The sequence below is a fragment of the Urocampus carinirostris genome, chromosome 12 (assembly GCF_059441175.1).
Source record: "Urocampus carinirostris isolate Australia breed hairy pipefish chromosome 12, RoL_Ucar_1.0, whole genome shotgun sequence".
NCBI classification, from domain to species: Eukaryota; Metazoa; Chordata; class Actinopteri; order Syngnathiformes; family Syngnathidae; genus Urocampus; species Urocampus carinirostris.
In genome coordinates this window covers 12,488,558-12,513,354 of record NC_142360.1, presented here as the reverse complement: position 1 = coordinate 12,513,354, position 24,797 = coordinate 12,488,558, and the positions used below count along the sequence as shown (strand labels likewise).

The window sequence follows — 24,797 nt, the reverse complement described above, 5'->3', positions numbered from 1 at the left end:
GGTGCTGGAGCCCATCCCAGCTATCTTTTGGCAGTGGGCAGGGGACACCCTGAACTGGTTGCCAGCTAATCTCAGGGCACACAGAGACAGACGACCATTCACTCACTCATTCACACCTAGGGACAATTTGGACCAGCTAATTAACCTGACATGCATGTGTTTTGGAATGTGGGAGGAAACGCACGCAAGCACGGGGAGAACATGCAAACTCCACACAGGAGGTTCGATTTCATGACCTCAGAACTGTGCCGCACACGCGCTAACCACTGCGCCGCTAAGCTGCCCCGCAAAAATCATGTCAGCTCCATTTAGGTGAGCTTTATGTTATGGTAAACATAAAAGTCTCAACCAAAAACTGAATATTTATATATTTTTATTTATTATCCAATTAGTTTTTTTACCACTAGGAGGCACAACATAATACACTGAAGCTCTGGAGTATTCCACACAGTAGCCAGAGCTCAGACCACTTTTGGATCAACAGTTAAAAATATATTTTTAATAGTTATTAACTTTTAGTGACAAGTTAATGAGAAATATACCTTTTACACATATGTTTGCCAACTGTACTTTTTTTTTTTTTAAATATTAAGGTTACCAAATTAAAACCCTGTTTTAATATGAAATGTCACAGACTTCTGGCAAAAATTGAGCACGATGTTCAGGTTTTTGTTTAGCTATGGAGTCATTTTTCTATTATAATCAGTTTAGCTTGCTGCTACATTTGTTAAACTGAATGTCATTAGTTTAAAATATTTGCTACACACATAAACAATATAAAGTATATACTGTATTTTTAAAGCCCATGACTACCTCAATGATTAATTCACCATCCCCTATCTTTCAGCGGGTAATTTTGTCGTGTGAAATGTATTCTAAAAAATAAAAATGTACTGCCGATGTATGGAAAAAATGTGATTTTCCCCACTGGATAACAGAAAAAGCTGAAATAAGACAAAGTGCAATGTATAGGTTGCCAATCTTTAGTTATACAGTATATACACACATATATTTTTGTACTAAAACAATGTTTAAAAAAATCTTTGAACATCTGAAAGTATATTTTGACATTTACACACAAACAAATATCTATAAAAAGACATATTCCTTTAAAAAACTAAATTTAGGAATTAGAATATCTCAACCAAAACTACACAAGCTGCCCTGCTAAAGGTTAAAAGCGCTTTAGTCTTAAATTAGAAAGTCGGAAAAAAGAAACGTTAAACAGTCAAACCTTTTTAAAATTGCTCCTCTCTGTTGTAGAAAAAATAAACCTCTGACACCTCCCAAGAAAACGATAGTAAAAAATAACGCCCATTTGGTGGAATGACACGTCAGCTTACGTTATCCTAGCATAGTTTAGCTTAGCACATAGGATATGCCGCCTTGCCTTCGGGCCAGTTTATTTTTCTTTGAATGGCATATACTATTGCTACAGATGTATAATATATATTTTGGTAATTGTTAATGCAGCGGTGAGAAGATAGGTGACATAGCTAACAAGCTAATCGATAAAACGACTTTTTATGTGTATAAAAAGTTAAAAAGCACCAAGTAGAGGTCTAAAAATTCAAAACAACACAATAATTCCATTTGCATGTTAACCCGTGAACGGGCGTACAGCACCGAATATGACATTGGGGAACGGTTTCTAAAATTGTTGCTACGGAATAGAACAAAATAAGTGTACAAAGTTGCTCATTTGCGTTGAACCGGTTAAAGTTAATACTGCACTTTGATTGTCATTCCGAGATCGTCAACAAAAGGAGCAAATATTTCTCAATAGACAGTTGCTCGGAAATCCACGCTGGTCATGGGAATTGTATCAAATCTACCAATTGCAGGGCTCGTACATTTTTTTTTCCATTGCCAAAATTAAGCACTTTTTAAGGAGTTTCAAAGCCAATTTACAAATTTCCCTAGTAACAAAGAAGAAACCCGGCATAAATCATGTATTTTGCATATCCCTAACTATGTATATCTGCGATTTATTATTAATATTGCGTGTGCATTTATCAAGACATGATTTTGAGATCTCTAATAAATTCCCAAAATATTTGTGGATCTGAACCATACATCTAAATTACAATTGGGACACGCTACTCTTTTTTTTTTAATGGCCCATAATAAATGTCCACAATTGATACGTAATCCTTGCAGTAAAACACATTTCATAGAGCTGTTAAAGTGTATTAGGTACCAGTCCTATTGGACGCGACCTATAAGGGGAGATGACGCTTCATAGGACAATGCCGTACAAACTCATGCCATCTGCAGTTAATCATGAGGGTAGAAGAAACGCATTGGCGAAGCTAATTCACTAGGCAACAGTGTGAGCATCATTTTTAAACGGACTTGTTGAAAACAATGGCAACAATTTCAAGCATTTACAAGTACTTCATTTTTCAATCTTTAAAAACACAATATTAAAATTTTAAGCGCATGTACGAACCCTGAAATTAGTATTTTGAGTGCATGCTACATAAAAGAACTTATTTGTCGTGTCGAACGCAGGGGAAAAAACAAGGCATGAAAACTGAAGACAAAATGCGGGAAATGAAAGTGAGGTAAATGAAACGAAAAACTAGCCGTCCGTATTCCTCAGATGGCCGCTTCCTGGGAAGACTGAATAAAAAATACTGCTCTTACTTTCACTTGAGAAGAATAGAAAAAGTCATGATTCAAAAAGTCCCAAGTGGTCCTGATGATGGAAGCCTTTGTTTTGCTGCCGGGCTACTCCATGATGGCTCTGTAGATGACAGGTTCGATGTAATCGCCGCGGTAACGCGAGTTGATGACCCGCTGCCTCTTGGACTCCCGGATGATCTCCTTCCCCTCGAAGATCCCGTCGAAGCGCATGTCCGATGCTTTAGACTGAGATTGTAGACAGTATTAAAAATGATAATAACACAATACCTTGAAGCTATAACTGGCGCTTTCTCTGTGCGTGAAATGCAGGATTTTAGATAAATTGAGATTTTCACCAATCGGGTTAAAAAACTACAAGCCGCAATTATTGCAGGCAAACGGTCACAAGGATATCGGCAGCGACTTTGGACACCTTTAAGTGGATCTCCCCAGATGCAGTGCTCGATGGAACGTCCCTGGCGGTTCGTTTTGCCCAGCAACGAGCTGGCTTAAAACGGAGTAGTTTCATTAAAAAAAAAGCATCACGATTTCAGCAAATAGCTCTGAATGTTAAAGTGAAGAAATTCAATGAAGCGCAGGTAAACAGCACGAGTAACTCGATAGCTAAATGCCTCATCATCTAATGAGTGACGCGATTCCAATTCCTCATGGAGCAAAATCGCGGTATTGGCAGATTTGGAGGGGTAATGTCTAGGAAAAATAAGACATTGTCCCGCGATGAAACACTACTTTGCAGATGCACTTCGCAGCGGTCAATCCTAATCAACTAGCACAGCATACAATATTAAATAAATTTCCATTAACATATATGCAAGAGTGCGGCAAAAATCATTCTCCATGAATGCTTGGCAAAAAATATGAATAAAATAAGTAAAAAAACAAAAGATCAGCAGTCTCTTAAGATTGAAAGATTGTTAATATCATTAAAATATACCACTCGGGAGTGTTTATTAGCCACGGACTGCTATGTCAACAAGACCCAGTGGCCTACAAAGCAGCGAAGCAGAGTGGCAAGACAGCGGCGTGACCGCCGGACGAGGAAGCGAGGTTGTCGGGCCGGGCTAACAGCTAGGCTAAAGGCTAAACCCTGCAAAACGCCTCTCCCATCCATTTTCCTCTCCAACGTTTGCTCTCTGGACAATAAACTGGACCATTTAACAACTGGAAGTGACATCGAACCGCATGATGACTAACTGCTTCGCTAAAATTCTGACGAAGACATGGTTAAGCTTATCTATCCCGGCTGACGCTCAAAAAAACTGTGTGGGTCAGATGTATCGACATTTCGTTCTGTATACACGTGTACACGAATGACAAAGTAAATCTGAATCTGAATCTAAAATGTATCCAAATTGGCCTTTTTCTGCTTCTTACACACACACACACAGAACTGTCTTTCCTATGTCTTCTGTTTTGAACTAAATTACTATCCAACACCTATAAAGCCCTTTCCATGTTTGTAAAAAAGAGTGACATAGCCAAGCTGCGCGTGCATTGTTGAACCAGAACGGCAGAATTTGTGTCAGTTTATAGCAGCCCATTGACACAAAAAGATCAGAGATAGGAACAGCTCAAAATAGCACAAGGTATGTGCAAGCAGCAAGATAATGACTTTGTTTAAGTCATCAAAGTCAACAATAAATAGTTCTTCTCAGCCCTTTGAGACTAAACATGACTTGTCTTGGAATCTTCTAAACAAGAAATATCGGCTGATAGAAAACTTTTGTGTGGTGGCAAGTGACTAATTAATAGTGTGTATTTTTCCTAATATGACGTCACCGTTTTCAACCCAATAGGAATTATTAATATTACTTTGACTACTGCGCTATATGATTAAGATTGACAGGTGCGGACAGAGTCAGTTCAGCTAAGGAGTGTCATAATAAACGTTTCTGATGTTTTTGAAACGTAAGAATGGACGTGAATAAATTTAAGGCCGGAGCTTTAATCCTGGTGCGGCTTGTACGAAGACAACATCGAGAATTGTTTCCTAAATTTGAGCATTCGGCTTCGAATGAGAAATTAGGGTACTTCCTATTTTCATGTTCAGTGTCAAACGAAACTATCGTGTCAACTCCTAGACGCTCACCAGCCTGGATTTGACTCTCTTGGGCAGTTCTTCATCCAGCGAGTAGACGTCTTCTCGCTTGGCTGTCAGTTGAGAGCCGTCTTCGAATTCCACCTGTACGTGCACCGAGACTTCACATGAAAACTGTTGACAAGTGCCGTGATCCGACTTCTTCACTAATTTAACTTAAAGGGACAGCGTGTATTATTTAACCATTAGATGTCGTTGTACTGTATCATGTAACCGAAAACAAAAGCACGAGGCAGAATACACACGAGGGAGACTCCTAGTGACCAAATGGACCCATTTCCTTCTCATTTTTCGTCACAGCCTTTTTAAGGTTTTTGAGTACCTGTAGCAGAACAATGATGGACAAATATGTCGATAAATGTAGATTTCTCAACCTACGAGTATTTAAGAAAATGAATGCTTGTATGAAAATTCAATTCTTTTGCTTATTATTCAAATCAATATTGTTTTTTTTTTAATTAATAAGTTTTTTTTTTACCACTAGAAGGCGCTAAATAATACACATTGTTTCTTTAAAATCACAGAAATGATTCATTAACATGAAACTGATGTGTGGTCCATTTCCAAGTTGGTAGCATGTAGAGCAGGGGTGTCAAACTTATTTTAACTCGGAGGCCACACGATAGAACAAACATTCTCTCTGGGGCCGGACTAGTAGATTAGAGAGAAAGACAGAGAGAAAATATATAAGAGAGGGAGAGAAAAGGAGAGTGGGTGGGACAAAAAAGAGAAGAGAGAGAGAAAAGAGTGAGAAAAGAGAGTGAGCGAGAGAACGTGAGAAACAAAAGACGTAAAAAGACAAATAGTGAAAGAGAGGGAAAGAGAAAGAAAGAAATCCAAAGAGAAATAGAGAGAAAAGAGAAGAGAAGGAGAGAAAGAGAGAAGAGAAAAGGAAAAAAAGGGCGAGCATAAGAAGGTAAAAAGACACAGAAAGAGACTAAGAGGAACAAAGAAAGATAAAAAAGAGAGACACAGAGTGTTAAAGAGAGAGAGGCAGAGTGGGAGGAAAAAAGAGAAATACAAGTACAGTGTCTTTGTGAGAGGCACCTGGCTTTGGCAACATCAAATGGATATATTTCAACCTGCAGCTCGTTTTTCTCTTGCGCTTCTCTGAGCGTTGTTTGACACCCCTGATGTAGAGTAAAATCCATTATAATTGGTATGGTTGAGTTAAAAGCCAAAGTATATTTTCATAAAAATACTGATTTTAAATAACTGTCGGAGAAAATAGCTACTCATGTAGCTTCGGACAAACTTAAATGCCGCAACTAACTAGTTGGTCACTAATTTTGAGTAATTTAATCAATTCCAACCCTGGATTTGATGTTGTAGAAAATGTTCAAATTGAAAATTTATGAAGTGAAGAATGAATCAAATTAATTCTAACGATTGTATAGCCCTGATTCAGAACAGTGTTTAAATAGAATATAATTTTTTGTCATTGAAACACAAACAATGCACAATTACATTAAAAATTGCCACCCTAACGGTGCAAGATCATTTACAATAAGATAACATGCAGATAAAATACCACCATGCAAAATAATAATAGTATAAAAATAATTATGACTAAAAAAAAACAATATAAAATATGAAATAAACAACTGAATCATCACTTGTCATGATTGCACGATCATTATTACTAGTTATCTATACCGTTTGTATAACAGAGCGTTACATAGAGTTACAAAGTTGAATGAAATTGTAAGTGTGTTAAGTTTTCATACCAGGTACATCTGAACCACGCGGGACGCCACAAACTTGGCCCCATAGACCAGGCCGTCGGTCCAGCGGACCTGCACCGCTTCACCTTGCGGGGGAGGACCTTGTTGCCCGCAATCTCGACCCTGTCAGGTTACACAGGACTTGAGCGCTTTTTTATTCTTGAACAAGCGAAAAAATGAAATAGGACAACCCACCACGATGTCCTCCGGGAAGAGGTTGTCGCTGAAGGAGCCGTCATCAAAGTTGACCTGGTAGAAGGTTTCCTTAGACAGCTGCACCACGTCGCACTGGTAGTAGCGGCCATTCTTGTGCTTGCAGATCACTTTCTGGCCCACCGTCAGCTCCTGCATTGCTGCCTTGTTGCGCTGACGAGGCATAACCAAGCAGCTGAATATGCAACAGACCACTTGCAAACTGTAATTTGTCTTAAAATAGGCAGTAAAACAGAACTTGTCTGTAAAAAATAATAATTTGATGCCAGACGTTTCTTAAATGGGAAGTTTTGCCATGTCACTCATTTTTGAAAGCAGAAAATTGAGTTCCGTAGCTACACAGGCACAAGACATATAAAAAAAAACCTTCAACCCTCATCTTTCATCAGAAGCAATACAGTATTATGTTTCTAGCTTTTACAATTGTTTAGTAGATAACACTTAAGCATTGCTAAGTTTCTTGTAAATACTCATTTCGGAAGGCGCAGAAGAGCACTTTGCTTGCAAAATAACATTTTATTGCAAGAACATTGAACTGAACATGCATGAACGATTCATGAACTTTAAAAGAATCTTTCAGCGCGCGAAGTTTTTGGTGATGTGATCACACGATTTTGGTCACCATGGCTGTTGCATTCCTGTCATCACTCTCTGCCTTAACAATGACAAACGTCATCTTTTTCTTAAGGAGGAAATAAAGCTACGTTAAGTGCTTAAGTACTTATCCATATGCTTGCTTTTCTCACCACACTTCTTCATTACGCCAACAAAAGGGGCCGCCTACACACTTTCAATTGCTGGATACGATGAAGCAAAACAAGGATGTGGGGGCTTCCTTGATGTGTGGACAAATATTTGATCAAAGCCACTCTTGCCAGCTAATGGTAATTTTTCAAACTGAAATTATATGAGCTGTGCCAAACCTTTTATAATGTTTTTTTTTTTTAAACAAACAAAAAATGTTTTTTTTGACATTTTGGCACTCTGGAACAATGCTTCTGAAAACGCATTTATACGTTATGTCATTAAATGAGTTAATGTAATCGGTATGTAACGTATTCAGGTGCTGTGCGTTTGCAGTGGCGGACTGAGGCACGGAAATCTCTAACCTCATAGCAAAGGGGGATAATAAAATCAGGTAGGTTGATTTGATGCACCAATGCCAGATCCATTACCCATGAAACAGATGACCTGGAGCGACAACTCGTGGGAAGCATTTCCATTCTGGACGATTGTATTTTAATCATCGTGGATGCCCAACTCAATTGGAGGAGCCCGGATGCTAGCGTGCAGCTAGCCAGCCGCTCTTTAAATCGCTTTCTTGCACTGAAAGGCAAAGCCCTTCAATTTTGTTGTGCTTTTGTATAATGGCAATAATGACCATTCATTGAACTGCAATTTTGTGTTCTGTGTTTTTATTTGTAGATCTGTAGCTGTTATTTTGTTACAGTCGTATACTTTCAGTCGGTAGGGACGTATTCAAGACACTAAATCCCTAATGCCCCCAATAAGCTGGTAGCCGTCATGCATGGCTGCATGGCCGCTATTGATGTTTGAGTGTGTGTGTGAATGGGTAAGTGTGAAGCACATTGAAACGTGTTTTAGGAGGTCTTCAATGACTTGAAAAGTGTTATAAAAATGCACCATTCTTTAAGTTTGACACTTGGGGGCTTTTATAAAAAGGCGTCGCTACTTTGCAGATTTTCACTATGTACTCCCAGCAGTATGAGTATGAGAGCAATTACCTGTATGTGTGCCGGGCCTTTGTGCCGACAACAGGTGACGTGCACCACGAAAGGCCAGTCGTCGGGCTGCATGAGCACGCCGGCGGCCTGCGCACACGTGGGGTGGTAGGCGGTGGGGCATCGCCCATGCGAACACTGCACGCAACAGCCCAACGCCTTCTTCATGCGCTTCTTGCAGTAGTAGCACTTCTACAAATACATCACTTTTTATCATCCCACACAAAAATGCTATTTTATTTAAAGATTTTTAACCTAAATTTGGGTTGAAAGACTCCATAGGCACGTTGAAATAACTCAGTGGGATTTTTTGTTAATGTGAAAAGCAGGATTCATGAGAAATTTCTTACCGAGTTATCTTCAGAAAATAACTACACTCAACTTGAAATAGGCAATTCTTGTTTGCACAAGTTAAAATTTAGGGTTGAAAAAAAACAAGAAGGGGATTACTGTTTTATGGCCTATTCCATTGTTTTTCAACCAGTATGCCAGGGCACACTAGTGTGCTGTGAGAACTTGTCCAGTGTTTTTAAGCATGCCATTGTTCAGTGTTTTTGCTTTTTTCTGTTGATCAGCCATGTTTGGATGACCCCAAATCAGTAGGTGGCAGCGGATTGTTTTTAAAAAATATATTTTTATATATTACTTATCTGCTCAAGAGATAGTACAGGGAAATCATTAGGTAACTTATTTGGTTTATTGGAGCTGTTTAGGATTGCACGATAAAAAAAAAACAATCAAATTAAGAAAAAATCTTGCACATAATTTGCTGATTTTGATTATTTTCTTATTTTAGAAAACTGAAAAAAGTTCAAATCTAACCAATCATGGTTTCCAACTAGCAGATAATACTTAAAATGAGCATAAGTTATCTTTGTATTTTATAAAACTTGACGAACATGTATGACTTTTGACAATGTGCCCTGGCTTAAAGATTTTGGGAGAACAACCCCCTTTCTACCATTTTCTCTTCATTATTATCATTAAATGCAGGTAGTTGTAGGTATGGCCACGTAAATTAAACTTGAAAATCAAGCTAAAGAAAAAAAAGTTTCTGACATTTCTATTGACTTTGTTAATCTTACCAGCTTGAATCTCTGCAGAGGGATGCCGCTTAGATCAACTGGACTCCTTTCATTGATGTTGACAAAGCGAGCCTCCAGCACTGCAACGGCACATAGGACATGCACCCACCTGCCGGTGCGAATGCTTAATCCACATGAGGCACTGTGATGCTTTTTTTAAAGGTTGACAATTTATAAAAAAAGCGTACTTGTTGTTGTTGGCCCTTTGCAGCGCGCCACCACGTAGACAGCACAAGCAACAGTTCTGAAGACACAAATATTGATGACAAAAAACATAATGTTTGATCATAATAAACCATAGGTTTTTACTATTAGGGCCTTGCAAAGGAGATTGCATGGGATGCCAGGTTTGTTCATTATTTTTGTCACGATTGCCGATAATGTCGCTTTTCTTTGATTCCACACCCTTTAGGGTGGATCTGCAATTTGAAACGTGTCTATGAAACTAAAAACACATCAGTGATAAACAACACGAGTGATAATTAAAACAAAGGTAAATACATTATTTTGCTTTGACATGTGAGCATTTTTTAGTCAAATGATTTATCATCCAAGAATTTGATTTCTTCATTATCATTGTTTAAAAGCAGATGTATGAGTTTGCTTTTTTTACGGGTTTGTTTGAAAAAAGATAACACTGCATTTAAAAATCCATTAATAACTAAAATTTTACTCTCGTAACACGATTCCTTCGAAAAATACAGTGACTTATATTTTTATTTACGTTGATAATTAAAATGAGTAACTAAAATGCAAAAAAGTAAGAAAAAACTTCTCAATATAATTAAAAAAAAATATTTTTGTAATTGTGCTCATTTTTTTGCAAAAATAAAAAACACACAAATGCCAATAATTATAATACTAGAAATAATTAAAATAATACATTTTTAACTCATTCAATACCAGACGTTTCTCTCAAATTGAAGAGCCTGTGCCAACCTATTTTTGCCATTTTGACTCATTTTTAAAGTCCTAGGACATGTCAAAAGAAAGCTTCAACCCTTATCTTTCATTGTGAAAAAAGTATGGTTCTACCTTTTACCTTTTTGTTTAGTAAACAACAGTTGAAGATTCTTGAAAATTCTCACTTCCAAGAAAACTGAAAAGAGCAGCTTTTTGTGAAAGGTTGCATTTGAAGGAAACCACACTCACTTTGGTGCTTTTATGCATTTGTGAGACAGAGACTCCTAGCAGTTATCACGGATACACTCCTTTGTGGATTTTGAATTTGAGTATTGTCAACGTACCGGTTATTTTGTTCGAACAGAGAGCACATAGCTATCACAAAGAACAGGTTGTATGTGTGTGTACTGGGTGGGCTTGACTGTGATAGGCTGCTGTATGCTGTCAAACAACGGGCAGGCACAAGTCAATATGTTTGTGTATTCTCAGTTGATAATGACGTCATCTCGAGGCAAGCTTGCCCCTTGGGGGCTTTTTTGAGGGTATAACGCTACTTGCCGGATTTTCACTTTACGTGGGTGGTTCTAGTCCCTATTAACCAAAAAACTGAGGGATCTCTGTACCTCCAATATCTAAGCAATGCTTTCCATGAACACAAGGGCACTTTGCTAGCAGAATAACATTATTGCAAGAACACAGAACTGTACAAAACAAACTAAACTATGCATGAACAATGCATGTAATTTGCAAAAACTTTTTAGCGCCCGATGCTTGCGATGAAGTGATCACACAATTTCGCCCACCATGGCAATTGCGTTATTTCAGGCGACCACGCTCAAACATCATCCCTCTCTAAACGGATGATGACGATTGGACTTGTCATCTTTTTTTGCAAGGATTAATCCCTGTTCTCTAACCACACTGCTTAAGTACGGCTACTCGCCACATGGGGTCACCTAAACACTTTCAATCGGTGGATACAGGAAGCAAATTTAGAAAGTGGGGGAATCCCCGGATGGGTGGACGATTATCTTATCAAAGCCACTCCTACAGTCACATGGTTATTCATCATACTGAAATCGTTCCTAGCGGCTAGATACTTACTGATGAGGTGCGCCATACACTTTAGAATATTATTTGTGTATTTTTTGTTATTGCAACATCTGTTGCAGCCTGGTGAGTTTTTCCTTGCCCTCATGTAGGTTTAAGATCAGCGGATGGTGTAATAATAGTCTGTGGTTTGCAATAATTCGTGGTCTGTGCAGCCCTTTGGAACTCCTTGTGATTAAGGGCTGTACAAATAAACTTGACATGATATGACATAAAATAAAACCCAATAAAAAAACAAACATATTAATACATCGTGGCACTAAATGAGTTAAGGGCCACCTTTTATACTTATCAAGACTACTGTTTTAGGCGTTTGACTAGTTTTCCCCTTAAAAATTGCTTACAGATTTTTTAAATGCTTTGGTCTACGGCTGCCCTGATCTTAGGGCAAGACGAAGTCTTTTTGAGTGAATAAACCGCACTAACAATGGCATTTTTTAAAAGAAGCACACGGAGATGGATTGTAAATTGCGCAAACAAATAGAGTTCGAGATAACATCTATCGAGTTTTAATTTAAAAAAGAAGGCATGTATGCCCTTTGGTGCAGTGGCGGATGACCTGACCTCTGTCATGGCGTTGGCTTTGCAGCGGGCGCACTTCCATTCTTTGCTGATGGTAGCAGGATCAACACCATAACAGCCTGAAGAGCACAATATGGCAAGAGATGAGTGAGTGTGCGGCTGGCATGAAAGTCAGCACAATGGCAGGGGGACGGACTGGCGTGGACGCGGACGCTGCAGTGCGAACAGCTGATGAGAATGCTGGTCCCGTCTTCTTCCAAGCGGGGCGTCACTGGCGGGTCTTCGCACTCGGAGTCTTCTTCGGTTGTGGTGGCAAAACACGTCTCCGGGATGAGCGGCTTGCTGCGCATGTGTCCACCAGCTACATTGACGGGCGCGTTGGCGCCAACCGCGCCCTCTGTCTTTTAATGCAAAGAAAAACACTTTAAAGTAATCCCAAATTCCTAAAGATGCTAAATGTGAGGAAATAGTACATTACTTTCGCATAAAATCTATTAATTCATGTTATCTGTATATTCCAATTATTTTCCAAGACTACGCATTTTTAAGACAGCATGTCTCGTCTTTGTCATCCTAAGCTGTGACGTCAACCGGAGGAACACCAGCACCCTAGCAAGCCAGTAGCCATAATGTTTTATTTGTTAATTAGTCATAGAAGTTACAAATGTTTTAAGGTGTGGACAGTTTTTGTGTTGCAGGTGGATGCAGTAATGGTAAAATAAAGAGTAGACAGCCAAAAAAGGGGCAAACTGGCAAAAAAACAACAACACATAGAGCAGCCAATTTCCATTTACCATTTACCAATCGGGAGCTAACCGGGACCGATCAACGGAAGGTGGCCATAGCTTTGGGGGAAAAATACAAGGCTGGACTGCCAAAAAGTATGCAGTGAGCTGTCAAGATAACCAGGAACCAACAACAAAAAACGGCTACGGCTAAGGCGACAAACGCAAAGCTGTCTGGGGATAAACAAACCAAGGAACATGGCAAAACCGGCAGCAACACTGATCATAAAACATGCAGCGAGTAGCCAGGCTAACCGCAAACCAACAATGAAAAGTGGCAGTTAAGGTTATAAACACAAAGCCAGCTGGCAATAAACCAAGGACATGGCAAAACTGGTGCTAACACCAGGCTAACCAGCCAAAACACAAACGGTGTGCTGCCAACAGGCACCAACCAGGAGCAAACAAAACAGTAAAGCTCTCTGCATCTACGACGCTATAAAAACAGCAACATACACGGTGAAAAGCACAAAAGAAAACCCACCTCCAAGCAGAAATTAGCAATTTGCAACCGCTGTTTCCTACAATTTTGGGCTGTTTGTTAGCAGGCCTCACATGTTGTGATAATGGGATTCACCATTTTGAAAATGTTGTGTTCCTTCAATGAGGTCACTTTTCTACAGCAACCAAGCCAGATTGGTCAAATTTGAGACAAAATTTCTCGAGTTCCTTCGCACGAAGAATATTTTGCATCATATTTGCATAAGTGTGGGGAGGACCACGACACGTTCTGCGCCTCATTAAAGAACAAATTCTGAGTGGGAATACCTTTAACAACGTATGAACATCTTTAAAAGAAAAAAAAATATGAATGAAGATGCCCGTACCTGCTGGTAAGCGACAAAAAGCGAACAAACGGAGCAGTAGGGGGGTTTGGAGCCGGCCCTCTGGTTGTACTCCTGCTCCTTTTTTAAGTTGGGGGGACGGTTCTGCCACAGGTGGGCCAGAGGCTTAGCCCAACCTTCCCCGTCTACACTGCCTTCCTCCACAAGTGATGAGTCCTTTGAGGTTTCTAACACACAAAGAATATCTGAGCAATCAACCCCCGAGCTTAAAAAGTTTTCCGTCTTCTCACCTTCGTCACTGTGGCCATCCTTGATAAGCGGGTGGTGGCCAGGAAGCTGGCCCAGATTGTTCTGCTCTGCGGTACCATGCACCTCTTCTGCCTCCTGTTGGTCACAAGTGGTACTGTCATTGGACACTACAAAAGGTTGAATTTTGTTCTGCGTTTTCCAAACATGTCTCTAATTCAGGGGTTTGGAACCAATGGCTCATGAGCCAGACTAGGCTCATTTTAAGTGTCTATCTGGAGGCGATAAAATTCACTTTTTTAACGCATATAAGTCGGGAGCACGATACCATGTTGCTACCCCTAGTGGCAGGAGCACTGTAGCACTTTTTTTACCTTTTGAGGCTGATACTTTACTGAGACTTTATTGTCTATCGTGTGTATCGACATTTCGTTCTGTATACACGTGTACTAGAATGACAATAAAGTAGATCTGAATCTGAACCTGATAGGAATGAATTATATTAGGATTTAATTATATTAGGGCGGCAGTGGCTCAGGAGGTAGAGTGCTCGTCTTGGGATCAAGAGATTGCAGTTCGAATGTTACATGTCGAAGTGTCTTTGGGTAAGACACTGAACCCCTAATGCCCCCAATGAGCAGGTTAGCGCCTTACATGGCTTCACGGCCACTATTGGGAAATGTGAAGCACACTGTAAATTCGCTTTGGGAAGTCTTTACTTGAAAAGCGCTATATAAATGCAGATCATTTAATTTCATTTCATTTTTTCCGCATCTCTTAGGCTGTTAGATGCACCAAAATCATAATGAGAGTATAACGCCTGCCTTCTACCATTTAATGGCTAGTTTTTTAAGAGTATAGTTGATGAAAATTATGAAAAGTGCTGAATGATCAAGAATGCGCTCGAGGACTTTAAGGACCAATGTTTGTAAATTTTGAAGATGTCGAATATTTTCAACTTTAAAACAGAATGGAGGACAAATAGCTCTCAATTCCCAAGGTTAGAGCTTTAAGAAAAGGTAAATACACTCGTATCCTTCTCAAATGCAGACTTTTGTTACATTTTTATGAAAAAAAAAAACAAAAAAACTGCCAATATTCGCAACGTCATCAAGAGCCAAAATAAACGTGAACGAGCTTAAGAAACTGCAGGAGGAAGAAAGATTTTATGTGGGATATTTCTTGATATGGGACGCGGGCTCAGGTATTGTTATTACTTCATCTATTTAATGAAATCATCGAACGTCACACAGTGAAATAAAATGGAATTAAATAGGAATTAAATCTTGTCTAGACAGCAGGTTTGTTCAATTTTCTCTTAAAATATATGGTTTGGCTCTCAATGGGAAAAAAAGCATCTTCAAGTGAAAAAGGTTCCCAACCACTGCTCTAAAAGAAATTATTATTATTAACAATTTCATACTCTTTAATGTTCTTCAGGTGTGGTTTATCGGGCCGCGCAAAAAGGCTAATGAAGTGTATTGGTGATATTTACAAGACTCACTTTTCTGATGTCATTATCGCCTTCGCTGGCGTATTGCTCTTCATCTTCGTCTTTCGGCACAGCCTCTTCCTCAGCATAGTCTCCTTTAGCGTAACTATGCACGTGAAGGACATCTGCAGGGCTTAGTGTCCTCTGGAAAGCTTTGTGTGGCGACACACTGTCAGACTCGGGATTCCGAACAGTTCTGTTCAACTCAGGATCCATACTTCCCGCTCCTACCAAGCATGGCGCCACCACTTGGCCCTCTTCAGGCTCAAGCATGTGGTTTGTAGCCGGTTTTGCCTCCTCCTCTTCCTCTTGTTTCCTTGATAGACTTTGTTGATCAAGCTCAACTTTTTTGGCCTCCTGTTTGACTTCTGTCTTTTGAGGGTTTGACTCTAAATTTACTGTCTGGTCTGGGAAAAAAAAACCACAAAGGATTATTTTTGGTTTTTCATGTATAAAATATTTTAAGACGGGGTGCATCGTTTGAAGTGTACTTAAAAAGGTTAAATATTTTGTCTATTAAGTATGCTTGAACAATGTCCAACTGGGTTAAAAAAAAGGCTTTATGCTTTATTTTCCACCGCTTATATATTACTTTTAGCAAAACTGTTCGGGGTGAAACACATTAGGTAGGAGGAATGGAAAATGGGGCGATTGCTGGAAAGTGACGTCATGCTTGTCTCCACATGTTTTTCAATTCATTTTTATTTCATATTGTAGCATGGAAATGGTTAAAGTAAGAAAAGCCCTGCTTCTAGTATAGTTCAAACGCCATCCCAAACCCCAAGAAAGAAAAAAGAAAGAGCGTGTCAAAGAAATACATGCACTTGCATGCATGAATGAGCTGACAGACGCTGCAATGATGACACAAGCCAGGAGATGGTGGCATAGAGTAACAAAGTTGCAAATTCTCTACAGCTCCTTTTATATATTCCTTCCATCCATTATCTGCGCCGCTTATCCTCAGTACGGTCGCGGGGGTGCTGGAGCCCATCCCAGCCATCTCCGGGCAGTGGGCATGGGCCAATCGCAGGGCACACAGGGACAGACAATTCGCTCGCTCATTCACACCTAGGGACAATTTGGACCGGCCAATTAACCTGACATGCATGTTTTTAGAATGTGGAAGAAAACTGGAGTGCCCGGAGGAAACCTACGCAAGCACGGGGAGAACATACAAACTCCGCACAGGAAGGTTGGTAGCTGGATTTGAACCCATGACCTCAGAACTGTGTTGCACACACGCTAACCACTGTGCCGCTGTGCTGCCCCCTTATATATTGCACAAACTAATTTTATTTCACAATTTGGTAAGTGAGAAAAAACTTTTCAATGTGCAGTTAAACATTCTCCACCCTTACTGGCTAGATTTATCTGTTGCTGTATCCTTGCTTTTATTACAGCCCAACAGTCAGCTACTTCTGCTACTATTCAAAAGCAGTGCCTCAAATGCCCGGTTCACTCCCTGCAAAATCTCACAAAGAACCCTCTCTCCCCAATAAATGTTCTCCTTGAACAACAACAGTTCACGTAGGTCACACTTTTGACTTCAAAATGTTGATATTTTTCTCCAAAATGTGAGAGATTTTCATGCCCGATAAATGTAAAAAAATGGATCGAATTGTTTTCCTATGATCTCTTTAATCCAAAATACTCATTTGCAATGACCCTTCAAATGAAATGGATTACCGTTTTTGTCTGGCTGGACTTGAGCAGGAGGCTCAATCTTGGCCTTTTTTGGCTCTGCCTCCTCTTGAGCAGACTCGCCTTTGACCTCGTCAGGGGCGTAGAGCGGTCGTTTGACGGCTGTCTGAGTTTTAGTACTAGGGCAAAAATATGTCAGTCAAGAACGCTGCCAGATGCAACTGGTCCATCAAGCAACCTTACTTGGCAGCCAAGAGGTTGCACTCAGTCGCATTGTTGACATCAGCGGGCGGGCTTTCCTGGAGAAAGATGGCAGCCTCTGGTGTTGGATTGGCGTGGTCAATCGGCGCCGTGTCCTTGCCAGCCTTCCAAAGCTTGTAACGCTCTGGCTGGAACTTGCGCACAAACACATCCATGGAGATCTTCACCTTTTCCTGGCGGCACGAGCACTGATGTGACGGGAAGTAAAAAATATGAGCAGTTAAAGTACCGTAACATGCAAATACTTTTACCGAAAACTAAAAGTATACAATGCCCCTAACACCCAACCGCCTCACCTAAATTTCAATGAGGCGATATAATGTGAAACAAAAATTCATACAGATTTTAATCAAAAGTTAGAGGTGCGCCTTATACACATGTGCCCACTAAATTTAAAAAAATATGGGGAGTATGTATGACCAAGAAATTAACTCAACCTTATCAACACAAAAAAATAATAATAATAGTATTTTCAAATCAGTCCAACGCTTTGGAAAGTTATTACTAATATTATTTTAACCCCTTAACCGGCGGGCCGTCGGATAGTTGATAAACAAAGTCGTGTCTTAACGATGTCACCAGCAACTGATATTTGTCATGCCATATCATCATATCATTGGAAAGATTTAACTCTTGGTAATTTAAGATATTTGTACTATTTCAAAATGTACTCATTACATTAACATTTCGATAAGTCTAAAACAAGATACCCGAAAACTATAAAAACAAGATAGCCCACCCGAAAGATAGATAGATAGATAGATGGATAGATAGATAGTTACTTTATTCATCCCCGAAGGGAAATTCACATTTCCAGCAGCATCCCTTCGCTGAGAACAATACAATAAAGCAAAAAGAATACAATATACAAATACCCAGTGTGACGTGCAAATGCCCACTGTAGCATGTTATATAGCGCTGATAAATACTACTCATGACACGATTCCCCGCTAAATGGAGGGCTTACATTCACAAAAGCCCGGTGAACCCAACAGTGTAAAATATTTACTCCAAAACACACGTTAATGCGACAGATAAAATTTGTTTTGCCTAAAAGCATCTGTGCATTGTTTGACAATCTTTGTTGTAATCCGTCTGTTCTGTTTCTGCTCCCCTTACAAAGCCTGTATTTCGCCAACACCAGATCCAAAACCCACTTCTTACACATTTTGAGGGGTTTCTTGTTCCCATTAACCGAGGGATTACTGTATTATGATTTTAATTGGAAAAATATACTCTCAATATCCAATTACTTTTTGTATTTGAAAAAATAAATGATATGTATTGAATTTTAAGAACGAAGTACTTTCTTTTAACTATGTAAAGTAATCAATTGAAAAACAATCCTAAAAGTAGAGTCAAAGAATCTCTGAGCACTACCTTGAAAATAGATTTGTCTTTTTATTATTATTTATTATGTGTTTATACTGGCCCATGTCTAATCTCGTTACATACAATGTTTCACTGAGTTGTTATCAATGACAATAGTGAAATTTCATTTCAATTCAGGTTATTTGGAGAAAAAAACATTTTTATAAATATTAGATGACATATCATATTTTTTACAAAATAATAAATAAAGAAGAGTCTTTGTATTATCAGTTTCTATGTAATGCATAAGTTGGATGGATTGGAATAATGAAAACAATCTTAAAATAAAAAAAGATGAATAAAAATTATACCAGTTCAGACAGCCTTTTTAAAATTCACACTAACTTCGAATTTTGGACTTGAAAACTCACAATGCAAAATATGTAACAATATGATGTATTTGTTAAAGGTTGAAAACAATACAAAAAAAAAAGATTTTCTTAATATTTGATTTGATTGAAATTGACCTAAAAGTACAAATTGTTTATCGTATTATTTTGACTTTAAAAGAACATGTTATAATTGGGTAGCAATAAAAAGTACGTTTGTAATATTCATTTTTATCTATTCAATTTCTATCCGAATGTAAGCAAGCATACCAATGTGGCTTGTTTCCCATAGTCGATCCAGCGCTGCATGGCAAAATTTGTGGACTCAGTGCAGTTGAAGCCGTGGTTGAATCCAGCATGGTAGCTGAACGGGAACGTGACAATGAACTGGCCTGCTTCCTGTGTTACCTGCATTCACACTGACTGTTAATGTAGGGAACACTATTTGAATATCAACTGAAGACCAGATGTTACCTTATCAAAAGGTATCCCATACTTCTTGAGAATGGACGGCGAGATCAAGGTCATCTTGTGGCGCAAGAAAGCTTCACAGCTTTGAGCGTTTCCGGGAAAGAAACCTGGAAAAAGCATTTCTCAATTACACTCCCATTCTGAAAAACTATGAAGAATAAATCCATACCCTTGGCAAGACGCTCCAATCTCCTACCATGCTCAGGCGGGACAGCATACCTTTTCAAAACAGATAAAAGAAAATAAATCTCAAAATTAAACAGCATGCATGAGTGAAAAAAAAATCTGGTAAGAGCGTTTAAGCCAACATGGTCTTCAATACCATGACTTGGGTTCTCCAAAGTGCAAGTAGTTGATGCTATATAGGTCCATGTCCTTTGTGTGCCAGGCAAAGGCGGCTTTCCACATGCCGAAGTCAAGACAAGGAGTGTTGACTCCTTTGAACTTCTCGCAAGTGTCGTCTTCTACCGTGTCCAGGATGGTATTCAGGTGGCCAATGTTCCATTCGTGCACATCCTGCAAAAGGACAATAATGCTCAGAAAAAAACAACTCACTAGTCGGATTGCCGGATTCTCACCGGGTCATAGAGACTCTTGCTGACATCAGCTCCGAAGAGCGGCGGATTGAATGTCAGATTTTTCCAGAACTTGCGCTCCAGCTCTTCAAAGTCCACACAGTGCGGATGACAGAACCTATTAATTGTAAAACATTCCATTATCATGTATATCCAAGGTGAATGTTGTTCAATTTTAGCATGATATAATACCACTTAATTCATTCATTGCCCTAACATAAAGAATTGCTAGAGTGCCAAAACGTAAAAATAAAACTATTATAAAGCTGATCAGTAAATATCAATCCTCTAAGAAGTATTCCAGTATGATAAATCACCATTAAATTGCTGGACTGGCTTTGATCAGAACTTAGTCCACACATTGAGAAAACCCCCACTTCCTATATTCAGCATCCGGTGAATGAGTGTGTGTATGCAGCGCCATTTGGCGAGTGGGCATAGTGAAGCAGTGCGGTCGCTAGGCATGGAGAAATGGGCAACAGAGCTTCAAGAGAGCCTTTTCTTTCAAAAAAAGACGACAAAGTTCCATCGTCATCGTCTGGTCAGAGAGGGATGACGTTTCTGCATAAATGCAATCGCCATTCTGACCGGTCGTGTGATCACTTCATCAAAAAATTGGGTACTGAAAAGTTCTAGCAAAGTTCATGCACCATTTTAGAATCAGTTCAGTATTCTTGCAACAAAATGTTATTTTGCAAGCAAAGGGCCCTTGTGTTTATGCAATGCAAAAAAGTGAAAGTTGTGCTTGAAATGCATGCTTTCACAAAAAGCCATTTTTATCAAGTTTGCTTGGAAATGAGTGTTTTCAAGAAACAGTAATATTTTAACAGTTGTTTACTTGAAAATGGTAAAAGCTAGAAATATTTCTTTTTCGAATAAAAGATGATGGTTATCTGCACAAGCTTTCTTTTTATATGCCCCATGTCTATATAGCTACTGAACAAATGTTTCTGCAGACTTTTAAAAATGAGTCAAATTGACAAAAATTGGCTGGCAACCGCTCTTCCTATTTGAGAGACATGTCTGGAATTGAACTAGTCAACAGCTACAATTATTTTATGTGAAGCTTACTTGTCCATGTTGGAGGTCTTTCGGAACTCTTGAACAGTCATGGGCTTCTTCTGGATGTTGTACTGCGTAAAAAGGCCCGACTGGCCTGTGACTACTTGCTGGATGGGAGCAGGAATGACAAGCTCCTCAGTGTCCTCATAGGTTTTTCGTGGTCTCCAGTCTTTGGGCGGAATCACCTGTGCCAGGAAACATGTTAGCGGATGCTCATCTATCGATGCCACAAAGCCCTGCCACTTACCCTTGCCATCCCTGCTCGGTGCGCTCCCTGAGACTCCATGTACGCCACATAGCGACCAAAGTCTCGAAATTCCTCTGCAGACGGCGTGAAGGTCATGATCTTGTAGGCCTCCGCACTCTGGGCGGCTTTGTCGCCGCTCATTGTGGGATTGGCTGCCTTTTGACGGATGCTGCAAAGTGCAAAATACAGCATTACAACTTGGGCCAGGCTCCAAGCACTACCATGCAAATATTTTTGACTTTTTTTTTAATCCTGAACTTTATATCTAATTGAATTGAATTGAATACAATTCAATTCAATTGTCATTATTGTCAGTGATAACAACATAGTAAACATTGTATACGACGAGATAAGACATGGCACTCTAGGGTAATCATGTAATAAACACTATCAGTATAAAAAGCAGAGAAACAAGTACGTACAATTAAGTATTTAAAAGCTGGCCTAAGTTATAATACAAGTGTAATGTTTGTTAATGAAAAATAATAGTGGCTCTTAACAATAGTGCTATAAAAAGAAGGGTAATAAAATTTAGAAGCAACAAAATCCCCCAAATATGGCACAAGGTATACATCTTCACAATTTCGTGCGATAACATTTAGCTGCAACAAAAAAAAGAGAACATCCATACCTACATTTTTTGGTTTTACGTCCTTATAATTTAACTTGGAGTGCCATGTCTTATATCATTGTAAAGGATGTTCACAATGTTGTTATCAATAACAATACAGAGAATTATTATTCATTTCCTTTTTCTTTCATTCAGTTTTAGTCCAAAATAACGTTTATTGTAGTAACACCATTTATATAGGACCTAGGTCTCAAACTCGCGGCGAGGGGGTCATTTGCAGCCCTCAGGATAATAGTTTGTGGTTCTGCTTGAAATGCATCCTTTCACATGTTTAGAGGTTTTCTGGAAACCGAGTATTTTCAAGAAACTTAGCAATGTTCAACTGTTTTACTAAACAATGGTGAGAGCTTGAAACATACATTTATTTTCTAATTAAAGATGAGGGTACTTTTGCATCTATGACAGTGTTTTTCAACCCTTTTTGAACCAAGGTACATTTTTATTTATAAAAAGTTCCGAGGCACACCGTTCGTCGAAATTTTTTGAAAAGGAAGTTATGTCAAATATTTCACTGTACTACCTCATAAGTAAGTAATTAGGTAATAAAAAGAGGGAAATAATACTTAAAATAAAAAAGAATTATGTGCTTTATTTATGTTTTTGTTTTTTTACAGTGCAATCTTAAACCGCTTTGTTCAACAAATTAAGTTACAAATGTACTGTGCTACCTCATGAGCAGATAATTAGTATCTAAAAAATATATAGACATCTACTGCCACCTACTGATATGGATGACTATTACAGGTCCTCGTCTGAAGAGAGGAAAATGGCCTGATTTGTTGGAAAGATAAAATTGGGCAAATTCCAGCGGCACACTAGACAAGGTCTCACGGCACACTCGTGTGCCGGGGCACACTGGTTGAAAAACACACGTCTATACAACTAAATTTTATGTAGGCCTTAAAAAAAATGGGTATAAATGGCAAACATTGGCCGGCACCGGCTCTTCCTATTTAAGTGAAACATCTGGCATTGAATTTGTTAATACTACACAATGAAAGAAGTGTGTTTTTCTTTGACTTTTTCAGGCAGACAACAACAGAATAGGAGAGCGAGTTTGAATTAAGTTTGCAGCACATTTTCAACACTAACAAGCGTAAACTTGTCTCGCTGATAAGCTGCTATAAGGCTACCCCAATGTCCAATTACAAACAAGCCCGCCCACTCAAGCTAGCCAATTAAACAAAATCCGGGCTTGGATTGGCTGAAGAGCGTGTCTGTTACCGACTGTGGCCCACTGACAGCCAAGCTCTTAAAAAATATTTTGCTAGCCAAACATGCTAAAGGATGAGGCAGGATTGTGAGGATAAAATATAGACGTCCAAACAAATAGAGACTAAAACTTTCCCAAGCAGTATAAAATGGCCGATATAACCCGTAGAAGTGAAACTCTTTGAGGGAGACAGTCGCGGTGGGAGCGCACTGAACTGACAGCTGCCCTCGCTTAGCGTGTTAGCTCAATAGCAAACAGCTTGTTGCTTGCCGTCTTTCTACGCTGCAAAGATTGCTTTAGCGTAGACTTTACTCTACTCCAACCTCACAAGAAAACGACAATAGTTACTTACATGTAAAGCAAAGAGGACGTGTAGTTTTGCCTCGGGAATTGATACTCAGCGGAGTAGAAAGAGAGACTTAAAGTCCGGGAGGAAAACACTGTCCTCCATTACTGTTGTGACGCATGCCCAGTGTGGGTTTGTTTACATGGAGCTAAGTGGGCGGTGCTTTTTTCTCTTGTAGCCAATAAGAAGGCTTTATTTTTTTATGCACGAAATACGTGAGTTCTACGTGTTCTGTATTAAGACTATCAACAATTACAGCCCTCAAAAAAAAAAAAAAAAAAAAAAATTATGAATGTAATATACAACAACTCACTCACTCATTTACACCTAGGGACAATTTGAACCGGCCAATTAACCTGATATGTATGTTTTTGGAATGTGGGAGGAAACCAGAGTGCCCGGCTCACATGTTTTATGTTCCCTATTTTACAGGGTTCAAACACCTTATTCATGACCAAATTCAAGCACTTTTAAGCACTTTCAAAGCCAATTTTAATTTTTTTTCCCGTCTCTTTGGTCCCGTCGTCTACGGCTCAACTCGTATAGGGGGATGACGCTTCAGATAACAACGCCATTCAAACTAATGCCAGCTGCTGTCAGTCATGAGGGAAAAAGAAATGCAATGGCAAAGCAAAGCCGCCAGGGGAGACATATCGGCATCAGACTTTATTTATTTTTCTTCTTTTAATGTACGGTCTATTGCAGGGGTGGCGAACATGCGGGCTGACTGCCAATCATCTGCGTAGGTTACATGAACTTACATCTAATGCCGGGAAATTAAGTAAACATTTCATGAGCGTGCAGACTTTTACCCTCATGGTCAAAATGGCAAAATGCGATACGAAACGGAAATAGTGTTATGTTATGTGTGTTATGGGATATAATGTGTTTTTAATTGTGTGTGTGTTTGTGTGTGTCTGTCTATCATGGTAGGTCAGTGCGTGGTGTGGCTCTTTGACTCTCACAGTTAAAAATTTCGGCTCTTTGTGTCAAACGTGTTCGCCACCCCTGGTCTATTGAGTCACCCTGCTGACAATATGGCAACAATTTCAAGCATTTACAACAACTTCACCCAAATTTCAAACACACCATTAAAATTAAAGCATTTGCAAAGTTTTAAGCACCCATACGAACTCCAATTATATGTAGCAGTCCAGGGTTTCACAGACTTTATTTGACAGTTTTACTCTAGAAGAGGAAGTCCCAATTGAGTTTAATTTGCAACAAAGATGTGAGTATCAGTTCCCATTGTCTCTCTACGTCTGTTTTCCTCATTTCTACAAACTCTCTCACTGT

At 39.2% G+C, this 24,797-nt stretch overlaps 1 protein-coding gene across 1 annotated transcript; it reads right to left on the bottom strand.

The window, feature by feature from the left end:
• Nucleotides 1-965: 965 nt before the first annotated feature.
• On the bottom strand, nucleotides 966-23,634 carry kdm4aa (lysine (K)-specific demethylase 4A, genome duplicate a). Its single transcript, XM_088350489.1, has 22 exons — nucleotides 23,508-23,634; nucleotides 21,312-21,480; nucleotides 21,074-21,249; nucleotides 20,006-20,120; nucleotides 19,750-19,943; nucleotides 19,597-19,646; nucleotides 19,431-19,534; nucleotides 19,227-19,364; nucleotides 17,239-17,444; nucleotides 17,041-17,174; nucleotides 15,367-15,761; nucleotides 13,907-14,000; nucleotides 13,659-13,843; nucleotides 12,243-12,447; nucleotides 12,089-12,165; nucleotides 9,700-9,755; nucleotides 9,512-9,620; nucleotides 8,430-8,618; nucleotides 6,667-6,837; nucleotides 6,475-6,594; nucleotides 4,739-4,831; nucleotides 966-2,874 (listed from the first exon to the last, which is right to left on the bottom strand). Exons 2-22 carry the CDS (start codon nucleotides 21,450-21,452, stop codon nucleotides 2,734-2,736), a joined length of 3,093 nt encoding a protein of 1,030 aa, XP_088206615.1. The 5' UTR covers nucleotides 21,453-21,480; nucleotides 23,508-23,634; the 3' UTR covers nucleotides 966-2,733.
• Nucleotides 23,635-24,797: the final 1,163 nt, after the last annotated feature.